The sequence below is a fragment of the Sus scrofa genome, chromosome 3 (assembly GCF_054392235.1).
Source record: "Sus scrofa isolate SSC_HxYL_T2T_F1_AM1 chromosome 3, Sscrofa_HxYL_maternal_Yorkshire_Landrace_v2.0, whole genome shotgun sequence".
NCBI classification, from domain to species: domain Eukaryota; kingdom Metazoa; phylum Chordata; class Mammalia; order Artiodactyla; family Suidae; genus Sus; species Sus scrofa.
In genome coordinates, this window is record NC_139385.1 from 75,357,453 (window position 1) to 75,381,813 (window position 24,361).

General features: G+C 38.8%; 1 protein-coding gene across 12 annotated transcripts in view; it reads right to left on the reverse strand.

Annotated features, from left to right (window-relative positions):
• Positions 1–15,652: 15,652 nt before the first annotated feature.
• Positions 15,653–24,361, reverse strand: part of CTNNA2 (catenin alpha 2) — a 1,217,074-nt gene continuing 1,208,365 nt past the window's right edge. For 7 of the 12 annotated variants that reach the window (XM_021088202.2, XM_021088200.2, XM_085018822.1 and 4 more), the window contains one exon: positions 15,653–16,850. In XM_021088202.2, coding sequence (XP_020943861.1) covers positions 16,563–16,850 — 288 coding nt within the window. In that variant the 3' untranslated portion in view covers positions 15,653–16,562. Of the gene's footprint in view, positions 16,851–19,587; positions 19,705–24,361 lie in introns of all 12 variants that reach the window. The other 5 variants (XM_021088201.2, XM_021088199.2, XM_085018818.1 and 2 more) reach the window with 1 other exon arrangement.

Here is a 24,361-nt window from a genome sequence, read left to right on the forward strand (position 1 = left end):
TGAGGAGCCAAGTGCTGTTGCTTATACTTCTGATGATATTAGCATCATATGAACAATTGCAATTACACCCTAATTAGACAATAAACTTCTTCAGAGGAAGGAGTAGCTTGGATCAAAGCTTTCTTTTTTTTTTGTCTTTTTGCCATTTCTAGGGCCACTCCCACGGCATATGGAGGTTCCCAGGCTAGGGGTTGAATCGGAGCTGCAGCTGCCGGCCTACGCCACAGCCACAGCAATACCGGATCCTTAACCCACTGAGCAAGGGCAGGGACCGAACCCACAACCTCATGGTTCCTAGTCGGATTCGTTAACCACTGCACCACGACCGGAACTCCTGATCAAATCTTTCTTAATTAAACTTTATAACTTGTTCCAAACCTAGTGTCAGTAGTTGAGCACTAACTCCCCTGTCCTATTCTCTTTTCTCCATGCCCATCACCCCTCCAAAATGCTGAGATAAAAATCATAACCTCAGAACAGCTGCGGCTGTGACACTTACCTTCTCAAACCTCTCAATATTCTCTCATTACCCCTTAAGGTGATTCTTAACATTTGGGGAGTCTGGTCACTTTGAAAATATGAGCAAAATCATGAGTTCGCTCACTAGAAAAAAAGTCATCAATTCAGCGTTTAACATCAGGACCATCACCAAGGTGGTCACTGACATAATTCTTATTGCCACTATGAGCATCTATAGTAGCAGGGGACTCCCATGTGCCATAGCTGTTGACACATATTATACCATAGCGACTCAATAAAGTGAACATCCTCCATTTTTAAAATAGAAAAAGTAAGCCCCTCAAAGAAAATATCAAGTTGGAAGTCACAACTTGGTGGATGCTAATCCTAGAGATAAAAAAATGATATTATGCTTCTCTAATCAGAGTGGGGGCACACACAACCTAGTAAAAAAATGGAAATTTGTGCTAACACTAGCTCTGAATAAATACAGTGGTTCTGCAGACTCCACCAATAATTTTTTTTCTTCCAGTTTCCTAATGCCTAGTTGCATTAATAAAAAATTATAATTATTTATCAAATTAATTACAATTAATTAATTATACAAAATTAATGCAAAATTAATACAAAATGAATCATGATAGAGGCTCATGGATCAATGAATATGGGATACATTGGAGCAGAAAGAAAAGACCAAGTCAAATGCTAGGAGGTTCCCCTCCTTTCCAAAATGGCAAATCAAGATCAATAATGCAATTCTGAAAAAAATAAAATAATATCAGCATTATGAACTTGAATGATGCAAGGGTGGTGATTCTTAACATATCCTCTTTCAATTTGTCCATTTGACCTGTGCAGAAGGTGACTGGACCTTAGAAAATAATTTTCAATTGTAAATTCAATCTGTCGATGACTCCAGTGTTACAGAGGTGGTAACTAAAGCTCAAAATTGCTAGGTATGATTGTTAGTGAATAAAGTAGTAAGATTGAGATACACATCTGTCTAATGAAAGACCATTTATCCAGTCAGTATAATATGTCTGAATACATTTTACGAATTCCTGGGAATATACAAAATAGATAAATTCTAATATGTTACATGTCTTATTAAGACATGGTGAAAATGGAATTACAGAATGTATCTTCCTTTCTTCCTTCCTTCCTTACCTCCTTTCTTTCTTTCTCTCTCACTACTCTTCTGTGACATAGTTAATATCTATCCTTTCTTATGCTTTCCCACCAATACATCCCACAGATATCTTAATCTCCTTTTTTGTGTAATGTTTTTCCCACTTAAATATGTACATACTTGTAGCATTTTTATTGTTATTTAACTCCTCCTATTATTTTGTTTTCATGTACTGATGAATATTGAGACACCAAACACAGTATATATCCTTGGATGTTATGAACCTGAGGGACATAACAGACACTTAGAAAGAAGGTAGGGATCTAAAATATCACAGACCTAAATTTGAGACCTGGCTTGCAGGTTTTAGATAAATTGCTTAAGTTTTGAGACTCAGCTTTGTCAATAAAGGAGACAATAAAAATTTCCCAGAGTTCCCGTAGTGGCTCAGTGGTTAACGACTCCGACTAGGAACCATGAGGTTGCCGGTTAGACCCCTGGCCTTGCTCAGTGGGTTAAGGATCCAGTGTTGCCATGAGCTGTGGTGTAGGTGGCAGACGCGGCTCTGATCCCTAGTTGCTGTGGCTCTGGTGCAAGCCGGTGGCTACAGCTCTGATTAGACCCCTAGCCTGGGAATCTCCATATGCCTCTCGAGCGGCCCTAGAAAAGGCAAAAAGACAAAAAAAAAAAACAAAATTTCCCCCTCGACCTCCCATATATTTGTGGCTAGACTAAAAATGCACATAAGACAGATTAATAGGAGAAAAAAAAATACATTTTAATTCATGTGCTTGGAGGTCCCATAGAAATGGGACCTAAGAAGTGGCCAAAGTAGTAGCTCTTAAAATTTTTAGCCAAAGAAAGAGTAGATTTGTGAGGAATTGACATGACAAATCACTTTAGTTTTTGAGTGCTTAATTTAGTGAAGAATCTAAATAAAGTTTGGGAAGTTCCCTTACGGTTCAGCAGAAACAAAGCTGACTAGTATCCATGAGGATGCAGGTTCGGTCCCTGGCCTTGCTCAGTGGGTTAAGAGCCAGCAGCTACAGCTCCAATTCGACTCCTAGCCTGGGAACCTCCATATGCCACAGCTGTGCACCCCCCTCCCCCCAAAAATAATGAAATAAATAAATAAATAGAGTTTTGGCTTGTTATAGTCTAGAAGTAATAAAGTTTGTTTATACAAGCTTCTTGGCCTGATTCGCTATCCTTGGCATTAGGGTGTCTTTCTACCTCCATGGCCATGAGAGAAGCAATTCCTGCTTTCAGAGAGACAGAAAGCAGCTTCAAAGTGTCCCTCTTGTGTTGTCTGTTTCTTAAGTAACTTCAACTCAAAGTAATCAATATGCTATTGAGGCCTATGTGGGGGCTGCCAACTCTGGAACCCAATAGCTTCATTTTCTGTAAAAATGAAGAAATCTTGGGGTTGTGGTGGCCATTGTATGTGAAAATGTCTCATGTGTAAAATATGTTTCATCAATTCTTTTCTATCTGCCTATCCTAATCCATGAATCCCTTCTTTGTGTACCACTTTAGTATTCAAAAGTAGTCATTTTTTTGGAGTTCCCGTCATGGCTCAGTGGCTAACGAATCCGACTAGGAACCATGAGGTTTCAGGTGCGATCCCTGGCCTTGCTCAGTGAGTTAAGGATATGGTGTTGCCGTGAGCTGTGGTGTAGGTTGCAGACTCGGCTCGGATCCTGTGTTGCTGTGGCTCTGGTGTAGGCAGGCAGCTACAGCTCTGATTAGACCCCTAGCCTGGGAACCTCCATATGACAAGGGAGCGGCCCTGGAAAAAGGCGAAAAGACAAAAAACAAACAAAAAAACAAAACAAAAGTAGTCATTTTAAAAATAAATTTTCTTGAAGTATAAGTGACTTACGATGTTGTGTTAGTTTCAGGTGTAGAGCAAAGTGAATCAGCCCTTCATACACCACATATCCATTCTTCTTCAGGATTAACATATTCACACTACTATAGTGGTAACAAAGACCCACTATTTAGCTTGGGGGAAATCTATTCAATACTCTGTGATAGCCTACGTGGGGAAAGAATTTGAAAAATAATCTCAAAAGTCGTCATTTTAAACTGTGGAATAATCATGCTTGAAGAGCTTTTGCTAGAAGTCTGCAGTCACTTTTAAATCCTACACAAATTTCTCTCAGCACATTTATAATTTCATTTTCTGTTTACTTATCTATCTTCACATAACTAGAACGTTCTTGAGAACCAGTAGTGAATCTTTAATCTCTATTTGCCATCACTTAGACTAGTCCTCGGCATAAATGCAATTTTTGATACATAATTGCTAAATGAATTAATGGTTCTAAAATTTAGAACACACAGCATGCACTGTTTTCCTTTCTTAGGTTACCTCATGTTCATAAAGGGACACTAGAAAAGAGAAAAGGTTCAAATTAAAAAATAAAATAAAATAAAATAATTAATGGAGAGTTTGTGGGAGAAAAAGGGGCAGGGATTGGCTGACTGTGGTATGTGACCCAAGACTGGACCGCTCATTGGTTTTGTAAATAAAGTTTTATTGGAACACAGTGTGCTTATTTGTTTATATATTGTCTATGTCTACTTTTACCCCACAACAACAGAGGTGAATTGTTGTGACAGAGTTCACATGGCCAACCAAGCTGAAAATATTTCCTGCCTCACCCTTACAGGAAAAGTTTGCCACGTCCTGCTTTAAATCATGTAAACTGCATTCTCATATTTTTACCGTATAGGAGGTATTAAAATTCCTACTTCGCCCTTTGAGGTAATTATAGAATATAATTATTTGCAGAAGCTGTGTCTGAAAGTTATTGCTGGAACACATGCAATATTCTAAATAAATATTTCAGGAAGAACAAAAGTTTCTAGGTGCTGTTAATAAATTGAGAGAAAATGTATTCTGGTCTGATATGAATAATGGATTCTGGCTAAAAGGATAATCACATCCTGTTAAATCTTATTTTCATGTCTTGAGAATGAAGGTTAATATGATGCTGGGTACTCTTTCCCATCCACATTCATGTCAAGGGGACGTGGCTTGTTTTTCCCACACACATACTTCCTTTTCTGCATCATACAACATGGCAAATACCCAGTCATCTTCTCTCTTCTTAATACAGAAACATGAAGGTACAGCCAGATTCAGATGCATGTTATTTTCAGTAGCTCTTTTTTCTCTTTTTGTTCATGTGTGGGCTAAAGCAGACCCTCCTTTGCATCTTCTCAATACATGATCAATACTGAATTGATTCATGACTCTAGGTGTTCTCAAATATTTTTATTTATTTATTTATTTATTTTTGTCTTTTTATCTTTTCTAGGGCTGCAACCACGGCATGTGGAGGTTCCCAGGCTAGGGGTTGAATCAGAGCTGTAGCCACCGGCCTACATCACAACTACAGCAACGTCAGATCCGAGCCGTGTCTGCGACCTGCACCACAGCTCACGGCAACGCTGGATCCTTAACCCACTGAGTGAGGCCAGGGATAGAATCCACAACCTCATGGTTCCTAGTCGGATTCGTTTCCTCTGGGCCATGACGGGAACCCCCTGCTGCACCATCTTGATAGGACCCTGGCTTAGGTACTTGGAAGAGAAGCATATAAAAATGCATAACGAGGAGCTCCTGCTAGGGTGCAGCAGGATCAGTGGCATCTCTGGAGTACTGAGACTCAGGTACAATCCCTGAACTGGCACTGTGAGTAAGGATCTGGGGTTGCCACAGCTGTACATTAGGTGGCAACTACGGCTTGGATCTGATCCCTGGCCTGGGAACTTCATATGCCTTGGGGCAGCCAAAAAAGAAAGAAAAATGCATAGCAATATTATACATTTCCTATGAGTTCAGGAGTGTACATAAATGTAAAGAAAAATATATTATTCCTTACTACCTCATGTTAAAAGGTGCTTCTGTGGCGGAAAGGCACAGACACAGACTGGCTCAGAAGTAAAGTGGACGACAGCCTAAATTTTATCTGTAATGATTTGAATATGTCTTTTTTAAAAGAAAGAATTTATATATGGTTTGTGAAATTGACAGTTATTTAACCACCTCCTCCAGATAATACTAATTAACACTAAACAACCTGTGTTAAAATTTTATTCAGGTACATAAGGAGTTAGACAAGGTTACCTTTCCTGTACCACAACATCCAAAACTCTCAGAGTGATTTTTACCAACCATCCTCTATGGTAGGCAAAAGTGTGAATGTGGGCAGGCACAGTCTTCATCTCTGAACTCTGTTACATGATTCTGAGCTTATTTTTTATATATTTCAAATCTCAAATTTGGTCCTTAAAACCCACAGTGGATTCATCCATGTTCTTGGCCAGATTCTCAGCTTCCAGAGTTTCGTCCTTTCACATACCTGTAAATTGCAATTGTTTGGAAAAAAAGAATGATAAATTAAACCTTTTTCCTCTCTCTGACCCCATTTATCTGATGACAAGCTTTACCCTCTGTGATTCTGTGGCTTTGAAGGATTTTCTCCCCTTATTTGAATTCAGACCCCTATGGATGACATTGTCGCTGTAATATCGCTATGCCCACTCCTATGACAGAGCCTCCAGAACAGACATATTTGGACACTAAGTATATAACTTTCACCTTTTTTTTGTTTGATTTAATCCACAGCTGTTCAGCCTCACTTTCTGCTGACAAATTCCATCTTGAGTGTGTGCCATGCAACTATCCTCTTTCACTCTAGGATCTTCCCCAATTCCTCTGAAAGACTTCTAGCTTAACAGAAGTGTGAAACAGATAACGCCCCTGGGGAATTGCTTCAGCCTGTCTTCCTTCCAGTGGACAATTCTAAGAGGGATGTTGAGATTATTTTTTTCCCTGGTAGGATGGAGTTGAACTCTGTTGACATTATACTAACTAAAGAAGTAAATGGAGGTGAGGGAAGAGGGACTACCAACACCTTTGGTTCTCTCAGTGATGACTGTACTATGCTGGGTACAGATTTGAGGAAATATAGTAGGAAATCCTTCTATGTATCAGATTCCCTAAGGTCAGTGAAGATGATAGCATTCTAGAATGCAGCAAGCCAGGTGGGAACATGGAACCACCAGAGATAAGACGAATACAATGACTGTAATGAGCAGCTGGAATGGTGGTTAAGGAGCCACAACTACAAGAATCTGCAGCACTGCCTAATAAACAATGTGATCCTAGAGACAAGAGGGACAGGAAACAAAGATATCCACTTGAGGAGAAACCCAGTTGGAGGTTTACATGAGCAAATAAAATATGTAAGAGCTATTGAACTGAAATAGATACCCAGGGACTCAAATCCCATCATGCTCCTATCCTGGCTAGGCTGGAGATTAATGAAGGCAGGAGAAGACAAGGAGTTCTAGCTCAAGTTTTACAGCCTGTCTAGTTGATGTCTAGAAGACCATAGTTGTTTCCTTGTACAAGTTGTTTAGTGCATAATTGAGATGGATATTTTGTAGCAGCTAGTAGAAACCATGATCACCTTGGTTCTATAACCTGTGAGGGAGAGATCATTAAGGTAGAAATGGCCAAGTGAAATCCCTGAAGATGCTCCTCCATTCATGACAGTAAGCCAGAAGCAATATCACCTCCCAAGTGGAATTATCAAATTTAGCTCAACCTTCCAAGATTTAAAAGATACAGCGGAAGTCATTGAATGAGGATATCCTATCTCTAGTCAGTGAACTCATGGTCCCTGAAAAACAATCCTAAATTGGATGTTCCAGCTTTATTGAATCAGATTACCAGAATCTCTGACACATGATCTGGGGCTATTGACATGAACATAAAACTATTTTCAATCTCTACAAATAAAGAAGGCAAAAGACAAGTTGCATTTACGTAGGGATAATGCCAGTACACATTTACTCAACATTAGGGTTATAATTAATGTCTTAATCTCTGAGAAAATATAGCCTAGAGTGACCTTAATTGTTTTGACATACAGAACATAATCTGCATCCACCCCATTAATCATAGCATGACCCAATAAATACAAAATGACAAGTACTTGTGACACATTAATAGAACATATGAGTGTCAGAACTTGTGAGATAAACCTTACAAATATGCAGAAGTGAGCCTTGTTGGTTAAGTGTTTAGAAGTTCAGTGGTCTGAGCATGCCAGAACATCTTTTTTAGTGTATCCTTTGACACTGAGAAAGATGCACAGTGCTCAGTAAGCATCTGGAAATTTTGAAGGCAGAATTTACTCCATTTGAGGATAATGTGCACACCTATTTATCTGGTGACACAAAAGACTCCCAGTTTCAAGCCGGATCCAAGAGAAATTTCTAGAACAAGTCAAGGCTGTGAGAAAACTTTCTCTGCCACTATCAAATATCATGTAATAGAGAAACTATGGAGGATATGAATGCCTGGTGGAGCCTTTGGCAAGTACAATTTGGAGAGTTTCAGTAGAAATCCCTAATGGTCTAGAGTAACATCATGCCTTCCAAAGCAAAAAACAAAAGAAAAACAAAAGCAAAAAAACCAATTTTCCATTTTGAAAGTTGTTCCTGACAAGTTACTGGCCTTAAGTAATAACCAAAGGATTTAGCAGAAGTGCTGATCACAATCTGGGTATGTCATGTTCACTACATTTTAGTATTAACAGGATGCAGCAGCAATCCAAAGTACAATGGAAATTAATCATCTGGGCTTAGGCATGGTAGAACTTGAGAACACAAGCAAGGTGTACCTCCCTTCTTCCTCACCTCATATGATGGACTTCATGGAGAGATTCACCATGGAGGAAATAAATCTGTGCCTGGTTTACAAATCGATCTTTTTGTTATGTTGATGTGAGCAAAAAATTACTGGGGCCATACTACAGCTCAGTTCTGAATTTGTGTTTCTCATCCTTCTAATCTTAAATTCTGCTGGATTTGACATTCTAGTTCCAAAGAGACAAAGTTTCTACTAGGAGGCACAGGAAGTTTTCTACTGAGCCAATAGCCACTACTCCCATGTCATACTTTGGGCTCTTCATATTTGTTGAACAGAAGGCAAAGAAAGAGTTTCTCAACTCACTTGCTTCATTAGCCCTGATTATCATCAGGAGCTAGGGTGGCTGCACCTACATACTGGGCATATGGAGGCATATTCATAAAGTCAAGAATTTTGTTTTGTGCTTCCACGTCTAGAGATAACATGAACGTGCAGTTGCAGCAACCATGGCTTGATAAATCTGTCAGGACCCAGATCCTTCAGTGATGGAAATCTGCACCATACCCAGGGCAGTAGAAGAGGTGATGAACATCCATTGTAAACTGAGAATAGTGGCAGCAACTGAGATTGTAGCTTATCATTATGGCAAGTCTTTCATAAATATTTTGGCTGTCATCTTGAAAGTTAATGATGGGAGGTACTTAGGCATCATAAGTTTATTTAAGCAGGGCAAGGGGTGGACTCTGATAAAACTCTAGTACTCATATTCACATCTTCTTGGCCATTCTGATTTATCCACAACTCTGGAGCTCTTTATGAATCCATATTTCCTTTATGCTGGTAGAGACCTGCTTCAAGCACATGCAGCTTTCCTTTGACCCAAGGCCTTCCTTGAAAATCAATAGGTTCAAGTAGGAATGCTGTGCAGGAGTTCTCAGGAGAATTGAGTTCCTCTACCCACACAAATGATATATTTTACATCTTCATTTGTCCTTTTACTGATTATTGTAATTATAGTTGATTTGGAGAGTTTGGGGTTGATGGATAGAAACTGTTGCATTTGGAATGGATGGGCAGTGGGGTCATACTGTACAGCACAGGGAACTGTGTGTGACTGGGTCACTTTGCTATACCACAGAAATGGAAGAAAACTTGTAAATCAATTATACTTTAATTTAAAAAATTAAACTTTATTTGAGTTGATTTCATTGGCTTATCCTCTGCCTTTATTATGTTTGCCTTTAGTAGTGGAATTATTTTCCTTTTCCATAGATATTTACTTCTTGTCATAGCATTTTCATTTTCATTTAGAGAAGATCCGTTAGCATTTCTTTTAGAGCAAGTTTAGAATTGATGTACTCTTTTAGTTTTTGAGAAATTAATTCTCCTTCAATTCTAAATAATAATCTTGCTGAGTATTGTACCCTAGGTTGTATATTTTTTTCCCTTTAAGAAAATTAAAAAAATTAAAAAAAAAAAGAACTTTAAATATATCAGGCCACCCCTTTCTGGTATGTAATGTTATGCAGAAAAATCAGCTGATAACATTATAAGGGGTTCCTTTGCATGTGCGATTTTTCTCTTGCTGCCTTTAGAATTCTCTTTTTATCTTTAACTTTTGCCGTTTAATTATGATACTACTTGGTGTGGGTCTCTTTGGGTTCATCTATTTTAAGACCTTCTGTACTTCCTGTATTTGTTTTCTTCTTCAGGCTTGGGAATTTTTCAGCCAGAATTTCATTAAATACATTTTCAGCACCTTCTTCTTCTCCTCTCCTTCTGGGACTTCTATAATGTGAATGTCTATATTCCTGATGTTATCCCAGAAAAATCCCTTACACTGTTTTCAGTTTTCAAAATGTGAGGATGTGCTACTCTGATTGGGTTATTTCCATTATTCTGCCTTCCAGATCCCTTATGTAGTCTTCTGAATCACCAATCTGCTGTTCATTAATTCCCTTTAGTGTGTTTCTCATTTTACTTACTGTATTCTTCAATGTTGACTAGTTCTTTTTTATACTTTATAATTTCTTGTTAAATTTCTCAATAAGTTCATCTATTCTTTTCCCTAGTTCATTTAGTAATCTTATTACTAATGCTTTGAATTTTTTATTTAGTATATTAATTGTTTTGCTAATTTTTTTAGGGGTTTTCTCTTGCTCTTTCAGTTGAAACAAATCCCTTGTATTCTCATTTTGCTTATCTTTCTCTGTCTCTATGAAATTAAGTGAAATAGTTACCTATGTTGGTCTAGAAGAGGTGTCCTTATGTGGGAATGTCCCTGTACAGTCTGGGTTTGCCCACGTCTTTGGTGCAAGAGCTGGATTTGACATGAACACAAGTCATGTCTTTCTTCAAGCTGTGCTGGCATTTATCACCTTGGTTGGAGTTGGGGTTGGAGAAGCAGGGGCTAGGGCTAGGACCAGGTTTGAAGAAGGGTTCCCCTTGGTCAGTAGCCATCACTACCCCATCAAGAGTGGGGTCAGGTCCCAAGATGCTGGTTCAGAATCCCTGAAGTTCAGGTTTGAACTGGCTCAGTTTTCCTTGTGTGTTCTTCACCCTCTTAGAACAAGCACACTCAACCCCTCAGGAGAGCCGTACTGGGTATTTGATGAGAGTTGGGGCATGGGCTGTTGTGCTCTAGCCATTGTCATAGATCCAGTGTGCCTCTCATAGACCACTCCTTCTGCGGGGAGCCGAGAAGATACAAGAAGCTGAGGAAGGGAGTTTGCCTAAACGGTGCAATTCCGAGGGCAGGCTCCTAATCAGAAAAAAAGGCCTGCTTGAATGGTGCAGTTCCAAGGACAAGCTCCTAACCAGGAAAAGGGGCCTGTCTGAACAGTACAATTCCAAGGGCAGGTTCCTAAACAAGGGGATGCCTGCCTGTACGGCACAATTCTGAGGACAGGCCCCAGAAGACAATAAGGCTCGCCTGCTGACATAGGTGGAAAACTAAATTTCCTAGGAAATAATTTCCATTTTGTGTTGCTGAGTGGGGATTGTTCCATGGATAACTTAGTCTTTTCTGTTATTCACTTGCTATTCAGTTTTCCTCAGTCTTTCCTGATTATTTACTTATTATTCTTATTTTCCATTCTTATTTTCCTGTGGTGATTTGTGATTTAACAAAGTTACAACAATAATACAATAAGAATTTCATCCTGAAGGACTTTCCCCTATTTAAATCCAACTTAGTTAAAACACAGTGTTTATCAACTAGTTATATAGTAAACTTTAGAGTTAGGATTTTAATGAGGTTCAGAAAAGTTAGACATATATTATCCAAAAAACCTAGCTGTGAGTTTTGTCTTTGATTGTGAAAGCTTTTAAGTGATAGCTAGTTTAATTAAGTTGGTTTATATTTACTTACACTATCTCCCTGACACAACGCTTTGAAGATAAGCACCAGTCTACAAACAAAGTTTGTCAATGCCAAATTCTTGTGTTTATGGCCTCTTCAAAGTACTCACTAAGTTTAGGTAAGATAGAGATCTTAGAATGTGTAGCTGCTATACCACATAATAGTTAACCAATGTACTTTTAACACTGTAATGTAATCTGTAGTGAAAAACTGTCTAAATAATCAACCACTGTTGCCAATAAAGTTTGAGCAGTCCAGCACCCTGAAAGAAGGGACAAAGAGGCTGTCTCTGTATTTGTACATTCTCTGACGCCGTGTCCCTCTCCTATCGGGAAAAAGTGTACACTCCCTGGCCACCGGAGCTGGCCTCCGGCAACATCCTTCACTCATCATTAATGGGTTCTCACCTTCCTACACTGTTTCTCAGCTGAGCATTTTCCTCAGTGGTGGCTGCCCATATTCCACTATGGAGCTGCCCTACAGGACACACAATGCTGGAGCATCACTCAGCTTAGGCTGGGGCACATGCCTGGGTGGTTATGGGAAACAAGTCAGCCATGCGTGTAGTTTCAATCTGCACTTTCCATCATGTTTTGGCAACAAGCAGTCATTCATGTTCTCCCCACAACTGGAGTCAGGCTTCCCACAGCCCTCCTGTTAGTTCCACCAGCTCTCCAACCAGCCAGGGGGCTCATTTTCCCTTTATAAGACCCCAGATCTGTGGCTTGAATCAAACTGTTCATTCCCCAGAGAGGGGCTCTGCCTCTGTAGTCTCCCTTTCCCTTCTAAGTCTCTTCCCAGGGACATAGGTCCCAACCTGTCTTCTCAAATATACCATATCTTGTTTCTTCCAGCCCATGTTCACATACTGCTTCATAGATATTTTTCAATTTTCTGACTCTTTAGTTTCCCTGAATAAATTATATAGTAATCATACTTACTCTACATCTAGTTATTCAAGAAGTACCTGAAATTCTTTCTTACATTTCTATCCCATATGCCCCTTCTAACTAACATCAGACCCTTCAGGTCTCACCTCCTCATGTATTATCAGTTTTATCTTATGTAGACACTGCTTTACTTGTATCACCATCCCACTTAGAAACTCCCCATTTCCTACTGAATAATGGTCACACTCCTTCATGAGCCTCCTTAATTTACCCTCATCCTACATTTCCACATTTCTTGCCCTCTTTTCCACATCTTGAATCCCATGATTCCTGTTTCTGCACTTGTTTTCAGACCTCAAAGCATGCTGTTCTTTTTCCTTGAATGCTCACCCTAGTCACCCCTTGCCAAATTTACTCATTTATATATTTCATTCATGTAGAAATATTGTTTTCTCATTTCCAAATGCTATTCCATCCATTAATCCTTCCTCAAATATTATAATCTTCAATGCATTCAGACTTCTTTTGTCCTAAACAGTAGTCATTTCTTTACCTTGTTCATTTGGAATACGGAACATGATTTCTTAGCAGATTTCCTTACCTTTTTTTCTGTCTCTATCATATGTTCCCACTTAGACTGTATGTTTCTCAAGAACAGGAAACAAGAAATAAACTTTTTTATTGCTGTAGAGCTCTTGGCTCAGTGTTTACATTTAATTATTTAAATTTTTTTTCTATTTTTTGGTCTTTTTAGGGCTGCACATGTGGCATATGGAAGTTTCCAGTCTAGGGGTAGAATTGGAACTACTGCAGCTGGCATACATCACAGCCACAGCAATGCCAGATCTGAGATAAGCCTATGACCTACACCACAGCTCACGGCAATGCTGGATTCTTAACCCACTGAGCAAGGCAAGGGATCAAATCTGCATCCTCATGGATACTAGTCAGATTCATTTCCACTGAGCCATGATGGGAACTTCTATATTTAATAATGTATCTGAGTTGATGTTATTCTCCTGATCACAAGAGAAATGATGGACAGTGATGATGTTTACTCACTAAGCTTTGGTAAAACAAATAAAATGAAGGACTGATTTCTAGAAACCACACACATGCAACGTTGCTCACATGCATGTATTAAAATATTTAATTCAAATTGAAGGGCAAAGGCAATGGCATTCTCCAGATGTTCCTCCAATGCCTGCTATTTTTCAGGATTTGTCAAGAAGCTTCAGAATTTTAAGTTTCTTGGCTAGTCTGAAGAATACTCCTTTCAACCCATTAAATCAGAGAAGAATGCATAAACCCAGAGTGATGCCATACTCAAGTGTTAACAAGAAAAGTTGCCAATTAGCTCACAGAGTAGTGCACTCAAATCAGGACCTGGCTCAGAGAATGCATTCCATAAATAGTTGTGAATCAATGTCAGTGGTTGCCCTTCTCAGTTTTTACACAACTTAAGGGAGTTGGATACTTGAAAGAGTGGTTTAATGATTGGTGTTAAAAATTACAGCTTTTATGGTGGCTTCTCCATCAACTGATCATTCTCAGCCTGGGTGGTGTTTTTAATCACATAGTGGTGGTATAGCCCAGCAGGGCCCTGTGGGGCTCCTGAGCACAAAAGCCTTTTTGTGTCCCCATTTCTTGTTTTTAGGAAATGGGCCTCACTCAGCCTCCGTGACCTTCCCTGGGTTCCCAGGGGCAGATTCAGACAGTTGCTGATCAGGGAAGGGAGGAATGCAAAGACAAGGGAGAAACAGCCAAGCAAAAATAGTACAGCCTTGGGACAGGGTCCTGGTTCCCTTTCAAGGGGTACACATAATGGCATAAGCATATTATACACCTCAGAAAAAAACTTAAATTCCTATGCTTCTTTTAGAAATGAATACTTTAAAAGTGAACAGCTTGGAGCCTTTCCTTGTGCTTCTCCCTCACTGGATTGCACCCTAGACACAATCACCCATAAAGTAATGATTAGGCACCATGAACACAATTGCCTCTTGGTTAAAGATTCTTATCACATGGTGTTTTTCACGAACCTTCCTAGTTTGTTCCAATCTCTGATCAATATGCCCTCTTTACCAGTAATGTTAGTCTAGGTGATAACCCAGAAGACCACCACCAGGATCATGCTGAAATCTCTCAACACCAGCTTCAATGAAAAAGATTCTCCGAAAGAAAGAAGAATGCATATTTGCCTCAGTCCTGATCCTTATCTGAAACCCTGTTTTTCTCCTTTTAGACTATAAAAATCTCTCTATTCTTCCCCATGAGAGGGCATGATCTTTAAGGCATTAGCCTGCTGTGGCCTCCTTTGCCTGGCAAAGCAATAAAAGCTGTTTTCTTCTCCCTTATCCAAAACTCTGCCTCCACATTTCTATTCAGCACCAATGGACAGAGGCCAAGTTTCAGCAGCAGTGGTGAGCAGTAATTTGGGCAGAATCATATCTAAATAAGATTCTGAACAAAGTGTCTTTTCTTCCACAAATCTTCAATCTCTTCTCCTTGGGACTTTGCAACTTAGCTAACACAAAGCATAGGTTTCAATGTCTCCTATTATGTTATCACATTGCTAAGAAACACATTTTATCAGAAGTCTTCTGGAGACATACTCTAACTTGATAACCTGTAGAAATCATTTAAATGGGAAGAGTTTCAAACACACAAATGAATATTTGTTCTTTTCCTCACTCCTCAAGCCATATCTTTTATTACTTTTATTACTCATGGGACAAGGGCCCTCTTCCTACAGTTTAGAGAAAAAAAATATTTTGAAATGAATAAAATATTTGGAAATGAGTGAGCCTCTCTATAATTTTCTTGGACTCAGTTTCTCATTGAGAACATATTAAGTTTCTTAAGTTTAGCCATAGCTAAACATGGTCCCCAAAATTCTAACACACGACTTTCTCATTTTAAATTCAGTTTGAAAGTAAATAAAAGCACATAGAAAAACACACACAAAAGCGATTCCTAGACTATAAAGATGACCTGGAGTCTTCTTTACATATGATCTGCCAATTTTACCCCCAATTTCTGAAAACAAAGACAAAGCATGTTTAACCAGTTTTCAAGAAGATGCTCTAATCATGTGCTAGATATGCATTCAAAGGAAGGAAGAAAGCAGTCTTCAGATGTCAAGATTAAATGTGTTTATTTTGAGTTAGTGGATACAATGGTACATTAGATACCAGAACTCCAAGCTACACCTATGTATTTGCCTCTAAACCTTCACACATTGTCAGTTTCCATTCCTCTAACATTCCATCACTGGGCCTTCTATTTCTAGAAAAATCATAGTTCAATTTTTTTTTAAAAAAAAATGTAAAAGCAAGATGATCACCACATTGTGCTTCCAGTGCCCCCAGAAGGATTATAATTGTTTTAAATAAATGTTTATCATTTTCAGTAAAGGGGGGAAATTGATAACATGAGCACTAGTAATGGCACGACTAGAAGAGAAAGAACAGAACACAGATGAAAAGAAGCATTTTAGGCTGGATGAATTAGTTTTCCCTTAGTAAAAAATCCACATAATATCATGGATACGATGTCAAAGTTAAACTGTTCAATTTGTGGGCCACACACTTAAGCGTATTGGCTAGTACATTTTTGCACTGAAACAGTAGCAATACAAGCTTTATGTTCTACCATTACACTTCCAGATTTTTCACTTATTAATATACCTGCCAACCTAATGATTCTTGCATGCATTAGAGTTTGCTTTTGTAGAGTTAAGTTTATTTTCCCCATCCCTCCCGCTCCCGTGAACATTGCAATGCGAACTCTTTGCCCAATTTTATGAGAATGTTGCAAAGGACAGCTCTGTACCACCTTGGGACAGGAATTCCCTGTCCCCACCCCGGGCTACAGATGGATCAGTCTTATAGATCACATCTCATCTTACATGCAAACAGACACTGCTCCCTTAATTTCCCCATGCCAGAGGCATATGAGTCAGCAGGTATGCATACAAAAATGGAATTAAAAAGAAAAGAAAAGAAAAAAGAAAGGAAAGAAAAAGCTCTTGTGTTAAAGCCTATCGTCCTAGAAGGAATCCATTGCTTTGAATTCACTTAAAGCCTGTACAGGCGAAATGTGTTTCTTCTGAGAACCTCGTCTAACTCGTGTCTGGAATTCTTCAGGTTTTTCTCTCTTCACAAGGGGCTTCTTTTCTGGAGCCTTCATCTTCCAAGACACAACAGGTGAGTTGACAGCTGCTGTCCCATAGACCTTCTGATACTTTGTTGAGGCCACATAGGATGCTTTCACTGTGAGGACAACAGCATTCATCAGGTTTTTAGCTGCCTGGATGAGTGATGTGGCACTGTCCAGCTAGAGCGGAAGAAGAATGAGATATACTCAGGTTAGTCAAGGTACGATATTCAGAAGATGGGGCTGCATTTTCACAATTAAAACAATCCTGTGTCTATGCAAGTATACCGTATTGCCCAAAGGGAGCAAATTATTTACACAAGGTGAATAGGTTACAAAGAAGTAACCTGTCTTCTGTCCCTAATCCCAAGATAAAAGGAAAAAAAAAAAAAAAGAGGATACTCGATGATACATTGCTTTCTAAAATCCCAATATCACTAAAGACAAAACCCTCTTTTGGGCATGTAAGGACTCCAATAGAACAAAAATGTTCCAAAGCGGAACATCTCATGTTATTGCATTAGGGTGATTGGTAATGAGGACAATTACTCAAATGTTTGAAAAGCATTTGGCAGGCACTGAAGAATAAAATGTCATAAGGAGTTACATATCAATTTGATGGCCTTCTCAGTGGAAGTATCTATTTACAGATGATTTCTCCATCCTGAGCTCAGGATTGGTAGGGATGCAGGTAGCTAAGCAGAGGAACATGCTCATGGGTGCATGCTCATGGCTTCTACTTAGGTGTTTATTGTGCTGGGGTATCTGTCTATTCCAAGATCTTAAATATATGGCTTATAAAAATATCAACATTGTGTCAGGCTTGTGTAGGCCAGAGAGCATTCAATGAGACCACCCCCATCCACACGCTAATGAAATATTGATTTCTTCCATATTCCAAAGGCTATTGAAAGAAATTGGTTTCCCCACTTAACTCTCCTAACAACCCTTACTATTACCATCAGTGCCCTTAAATGGTGAGAGACTTGGTCCAGTAATATTCAGAGGTTTACACAGCTTAAGCAATACAGTCCTTAAAGACTATCCTACTACTGTGACATACCACCAACCTGTTGGGTAGGGCGGCTTTAAAATTGCAATGAAATGTCACAACATAGAGCAAGTGGATTTAGACATTCACCTCCAAACTCTAGGGCCAGAGATTTTTTTAAAATTCCTTCTTTTCTGCTTCTAACTGTTAAGACAGTGTGGTACCTACGAGATACTCAATTATTTGATATCTTTTTCAAACTCCTGGACCACCAAAGCTGGAAATATTCAAAACTGCAATTCCAGACTCCCTTTCAGCCACAATTCTACAGGTGACCTAGGGAAAGGAAAGAACTACCAGCTGGACTGCAAATATTACTGCTGCCTCAGGGATGCATGAAGGTAGTCTGTTCATCGAACTTGTGACATCAGCTAAGGAATGTATCCATTGTGATTAAAGGAGAGATCCAAGGATGTGCCTAAGTAATGTGCTTCTAGTTGCTGAGACGGTTCATTGTATAATTTGTAATTGATAGACTGCATCTGCATTAGAGAATGAGAGGTAGGCCTATAGCCTTCGGGGTGTGATGTAAGTAAGAGTGTTTATGCCCACGGACCCCAAACACTGTGCCCTCCCCCCCTTGCGTGAGGTGACCCACATTCATTTAATTTGTCATCTCTTGAGACCAAAACATGTCCTAAATAGAGACTGGGGACATCAAAAGTTACTCTAAGGCCTCTATGAGGTTGTTGTTCTGGCTGTTCTCTGTTCCATATCCTTTATTAAAGCTAAATAAACATTATTCCGAGTTAAAAATTCTATGACAAATGATTTCAATTCTTCTACCACACAAAAAGCTCATAAAATCAGATTGCTGGAGAAAACAGAAGCAGCCTTCTATGGATGAATTTCTTGCAATACTTGAGGTTTCACCACACACACACACACACACACACACACACACACACACAGATTAAAGATCAGCTTTACACTGACTCCACAATAATAGAAGCAGAGATTTGTAGTTTAGAGCCGTGACTCAATGAATAAATATATAATTGTCTGCTTTGTGAATTAAATCGACCAAATGAACAGAGTAACTGCTTACTTTACCAATTCTATTATACCTTACAAGGTGTACACATACCAAAATAACTGTTTAACCCATAACGTCTACTTTATACAGTATAAATTTCTAAGCCTTGCTAAGGCAAAGCAAATTCTAGATTATTCATGTTAATGTAAGGGAAGCTAAGCACCGATTAGTGCAGTGATTCTCAAAGTACAGTCTCTGAACCAGCAGAATCAGCATCACCGGCAAACTGTTAGAAATGCAAACTTTCAGGTCAATCCCCAAATTTCTCAATCAAAAGCTGTCAAGCCAGGGGATTCTGATTCATGCCAAAGATTGAGAACCACTGGATTAATGAAACCCAAAGACGATCTGAAGGCTTATTTCATCCCATGATTTCAGGACTTTCACCATTCACAAGTTTGATACCATCTGCTAGTTACCTGGTTGAATTTCACTTTTTCATCTTTCCAATTATACTCCCAGGTAGAAGTGTAAATAATGAAGGAAACAGATAGCAAAATGCTGGGACAATTACAAGATCAGTCAAGGTTTCTTTAGGGCATACCCCTGACCAACTGACAATTCCCTGTCAAAGTCTGTCAGGTTTCAAAAATGAGTAATATTCATTCACAAAGTTAGTTACTACTATCATGTGCTACAGGTAAAGAGAAGGTAGAGAGATTTTATATCAGGGGACAGTTCTGCTGATTTGCTTTGGAGCAACAGAATTAGTAGAAGTAGAATAGGATAAGATATGTCTTATTACGTTATTAAATAGTTCCCAAAAACAAATCTTGGGAAAATTGAGTGGATCCAAAAAGAAGGATTACAAGTAATTTGGAAATTTTTACCACAGATTCCATTTTCAGATAGATGGTGTCTAATTCTGCTGCAAAAATAGGATAGCCTGTTTCGTCTTCAGAACCCCTTTGCTCTCCCAGCCTGATGCAGGAATCCTGTGAATAAACCTAACACATTGGTTGAGAGTGAGACAGCTCTGAATTATAAAGCCAATGATTTTGTTCAAGGGGCCTGGTAGGGCAGATTCTTAATTCACAGCAAGATAAAGCAAGGAAGCGAGGGCCAGCTAAGCCTGACCAAATATACTCATAAACAATAAGGCCTATCTAAAATTAATATGAAATTTGGTACTTCTTGTTGCGGCTCAGCAGGTTAAAGACCTGACATAGTTTCCGCGAGGATGCAGGTTCTATCCCTGGCCTTTCACGGTTGGTTAAGGATCTGACATTGCCGCCAAGCTGTGGCATAGAGCACAGGTGCAGCTCAGATCCGGTGTTGCTGTGGCTGTGGTGTAGGCTGCAGCTGCAGCTCCATTTGGACCCCTAGCCTGGGAATTTCCATATGCTGCAGGTGTGGCCATAAAAAGAAAAAAAGAATAATAATAAAATTAATAACAAAATTGACTTTTTCTTAAAACTTGAATTACCCAAAGATAAAATTTGCCATTTGCCCTATACCCACAGTAATGATTTACATCATTTTCAGCACATAATTTATTTTATTTAAAAATGGGTCTCACTCATGCTTGTCCAAAATAGCACTGAGACCTGGTTTCTAAGTGGCACATTTTGCTAAAAATTCACTTCCTAAAGAAAATACATTCAAAAAAGAGAAAAGCTACATGACAAGAAGATTTTTAAACTGAATATTTAATAAAACTTATTTTGCATAAGTGCATTCTGTTTTGTCATGTATACTATAACTAGGGCATTTTCAAACAAGACATACTAATGACCATGTGTAAATGAAGTTCTAATAATAATAACTTAACATTAAGTGAATACTTACTAGGGGCTAGGGGTTACTTTATTCCTTTTAATTAAATTGCATGACTCAAGTTTCAAAACTACTTGATGTAGAAACTATTAACCCCATTTTATGGATGAGGAGAGGAAAGCTTGGAGAAGACAGGTAACATGTCTCTGTAGTAATAAGCAAATTGGGCATTGGGACCAGTACTGTCTTTCTCTGAAGCCCAACATCTGAACCACTACACTGCACTACTTCTCTGCACCGTTTAATCTCTGGAAGCTTTTCTTTTTTTTTTAATTTTTAAAATTTTTGGTCACATCTGGCATGCAGAATTTCCTGGGCCAGGGATCAAACCACCAGCACAGCAGCAACCTGAGCCACGGCAGTGACAATGCCAGACCCTTAACCTGTGGCACCGCCAGGGAACTCCTGGATCTTGTTTTTTACTGACTACTTATTCATAATTAACCTATCTTGATTATTAACTCTGTCTGGGCATCCTATAAACATCATGACTAAGTCTAGTGAGAGCTTCCATCTCCCATGATTTGTGGTTTTCAGTCTCATCCTCAGAGCCTGAATACTTTCTTACTAGATATTCTGGCTTCGGATGGGCTACTGCCTAGCAGTTTTTCTTGGCCTTTTGGCTGTTCTCCTGGCTTGGATTCACCTTGATGGCAGCAATGCCTGGTATCTGATCTCTGAAGATTTTTCTTCTTTTCGCTCAGTTTCTCTGAAGCACATTCAATATGCAATTGTAATGACTGGTTGTACCCTTAGGTGAGGCTCAGCTACTCTGTTCAGTGTTCTAAGCCTTTACCTGGGCTGGTCTTGCTAGCTTTGTAAGTCTTAAAGGTGGGCCATACCAAAGCCATTCCTCAAGCCAGCCTGTATATACAGTGGTTAGACTTAGCCACAGAGACTTGAATCTTTTCCTGCTTAAGGGTCTTTCTATTCCTATTAGACATCACATTAAATCTCCACACTCACATCAAGTCTGAGAGAAGTGGATACTTAATTAAAAAAAAAATAGCCTACATTTAGCAAATGTGACCCTGAGCCAGTCTATTTCCTTTCTCTCATTCAACCTCACAATGATCCGTGAGACAGGAAAAGACGACTCAACTCATTTGGGACGTGGATGGGGCCATTCAGCTTGTCCTGTACCACGTTGCTAGTAAGTGGGAAAGCCAAGATTTAAACCTGGGGATCCTAACCCCAGAGCTGGTTCTCTAATCATTGTTCCATGATGCTTCCCAGAGCACAGCATGGCAGAGAAAAATCCACAGCCCCAGACTTTACCGAGCTGTGCCAGACTAACTCCTTGTTCCATTTCATAGGTGTCTGCTGTCCCTAACCACGGAAATTAGGCTTCTCCTAATTCTGTCACTATTCTTTTTAAAATATCAAAGTACTATTTTAAAAAGGCAACAGATGTTTCCTCACATCTTGTTCTATTACAGTCCATAAAAAGCAAATAAGGGCGGGAGAGCTGTTTTATAGTCATTTCTGCAGGGTTTTTCTGGCTCTTTTTCTGCCTCCATCACCTCTCCATTCTTCTTAACTGCACACAACTTCTAACTGATGGATTTCTCTTTCCCTACACCATCCTCATATTGTTTCAAATGGAGACCACTTGAGGGAAGACTTTTCTGAATTGTTATTCTTTCATTAATTGATATTTGTGCTGCCTAATTCCTTACATCAAAGCTGAAGCTTCTTGTGAAAATGCTTACAATGATTCTTAAAATTTACAAGATCATCCAAAGGTTTCTGAAATTCCACATCATTCAGGTTCTTGCTATTTCACTGACATAGGTTCACATTGCAGGAGATGTTCAATTTCAGTAGAAATAGAATTTGACATAAATAAGAGTGTTTGACTCAAATCACACTCTTTTACCTGAAAAATGCAACTACCTTTCTTGAAATACTGAATTATCACTTACTCTTTGCCCTACAGTCTAGCCCTCTATCTTCTTATGTACATGTTTATTCATCCAAAGACTTCTTCAGACACTGATTGTGTGTCTATTTCATGCGAAACATTGTGCTCATGTGTTGGGTAGACAAACATTAAACCTAAAATTGTAATACCCTATGATAAGTGCTTTAGTAGGATGCAAGGTGGGGAATCTACCTTGAATCAGGTAGGGATCAGGTAGGAAAATAAGTTACATGGTGGGCATGATATCTAAACTCACTTTAACTGATTAAATAGAAAGTTGTCAGTGCTTGGATGATTAAGAGTGCTGAAGAAAGACAATGCTAAAAAAAAAAAAAAAAGATAAAGAAAGACAATGCTGAAATTCTTAGCTAGTGCAACTGGGTATATAAAGATGCTCTTATCCCAGAAAATAGAAGTCAGAGGGCAGCTGAGGTGATGAACTGCTGAGTTTAGAACTTTGGACAAACTGAGTAAAAAGTGTGTGTGCTACATGCAGGCAGAGTTATCAAAGGTAGAGTTGAAATTCTGGGAGTGAAATTCAGGAAGTGAGAAGTAAGAAACTACATATTTTGTTATATTGGTCCTCCCAGTTGTTTCATGAACGGTGTTCTGCACACTGTAAATATATAATTTATGTCAATTTCTGTCTGGTTTCTTCTTCCCTTCATATTCCTTATTTAGTGTTCCTACAGAGAGAGATAATAAAATGCAGAATGAAATATTAAATCCACATTCCTCCTACCAGTCAAAAAGTCCAATAAATCCACTAAAATTTTTTTCAGCATTATACTTTCAAGATCAAAATCAATATCCTTTTAATAATCTAAGACATAACATCATCGAGAAATATCTTAACTATTCCCTTGACAGCCAAGGCTACTTTCTATTCTGTGAAATAATTAGCAATCCTTCACCCTTAATGATAATGGTGAATTTTCTGGGGTCCACCAGCACTAAGACAAATGCAGTTTAGATTTAACAGCTGGCTTTAACAAAATACACCCCCCCCCAAATATCTCATTGTCAAAAGTGCAAAGTCAGGTGAAAGAGGTGGAGAGAAATGCATTGGGTTAACCACATATGACATAGGAAATGTCTCAGGATGTTAATTTGTGAAGGTTAGGCATATAATTACAAAAGAGAATTAGGATTTCACTGTGTTCCACACCAATCCATTTAAAATACACACATAGAGATAGAAATACAACCTGGAAATGAATCTATTTTCAATACAGCTGGTTATCTATTACCACGAAATAATGAACCATAAATGGCAGTTCATGGAAACCCCAAGTACAAAGCAATCTGTCCTTGTATTAAAAATCATGCAAATATTGAGAGACTACGGCTAGCTACACAGAATAAAATAAACTAAATCCATTTGATGGTGATTTTGAAATATAAAAACTGAGGAGTGATTACCTCAGAAAGCTTAGATGTGCCTGGGAGAAGTAACCCAGTCCCATTTGGACCTAGGTTATTTTATTCTAATTTTCTTAAGTCAGAACTGATGGTTCTAAGGACTTTGAAAATGCTAAAATGGGTAGACTCCATTTTAGCTGCTTGCAGGATATTTAATGAGAATAACTTAGTGTTTAATATACAAGAAGATTTTAATCAGGATATACTATACAATTTCAGGGCAGGGGTAGTGTTTTGGGCATCTTGCGGGGGGGGTGATGGGGGGAGGAAGTTGTGATGGAAGAACTGATAATAAATTGAAAGTAAACATCCTGAAATAACTTGAATCTTTCTACTGGAGCTGGTCATTTATTTATATTTAAACAGTTCTCTCTCCAAAAGGAGTCACAAATTGCTTGCAGGGGGAAAAAAAAAGACTTTGCTACAAGTCAGCTTTGCTGTTAATGAATGGGAGGTTAGAATCCCAGAGCATTGCAGCCCAT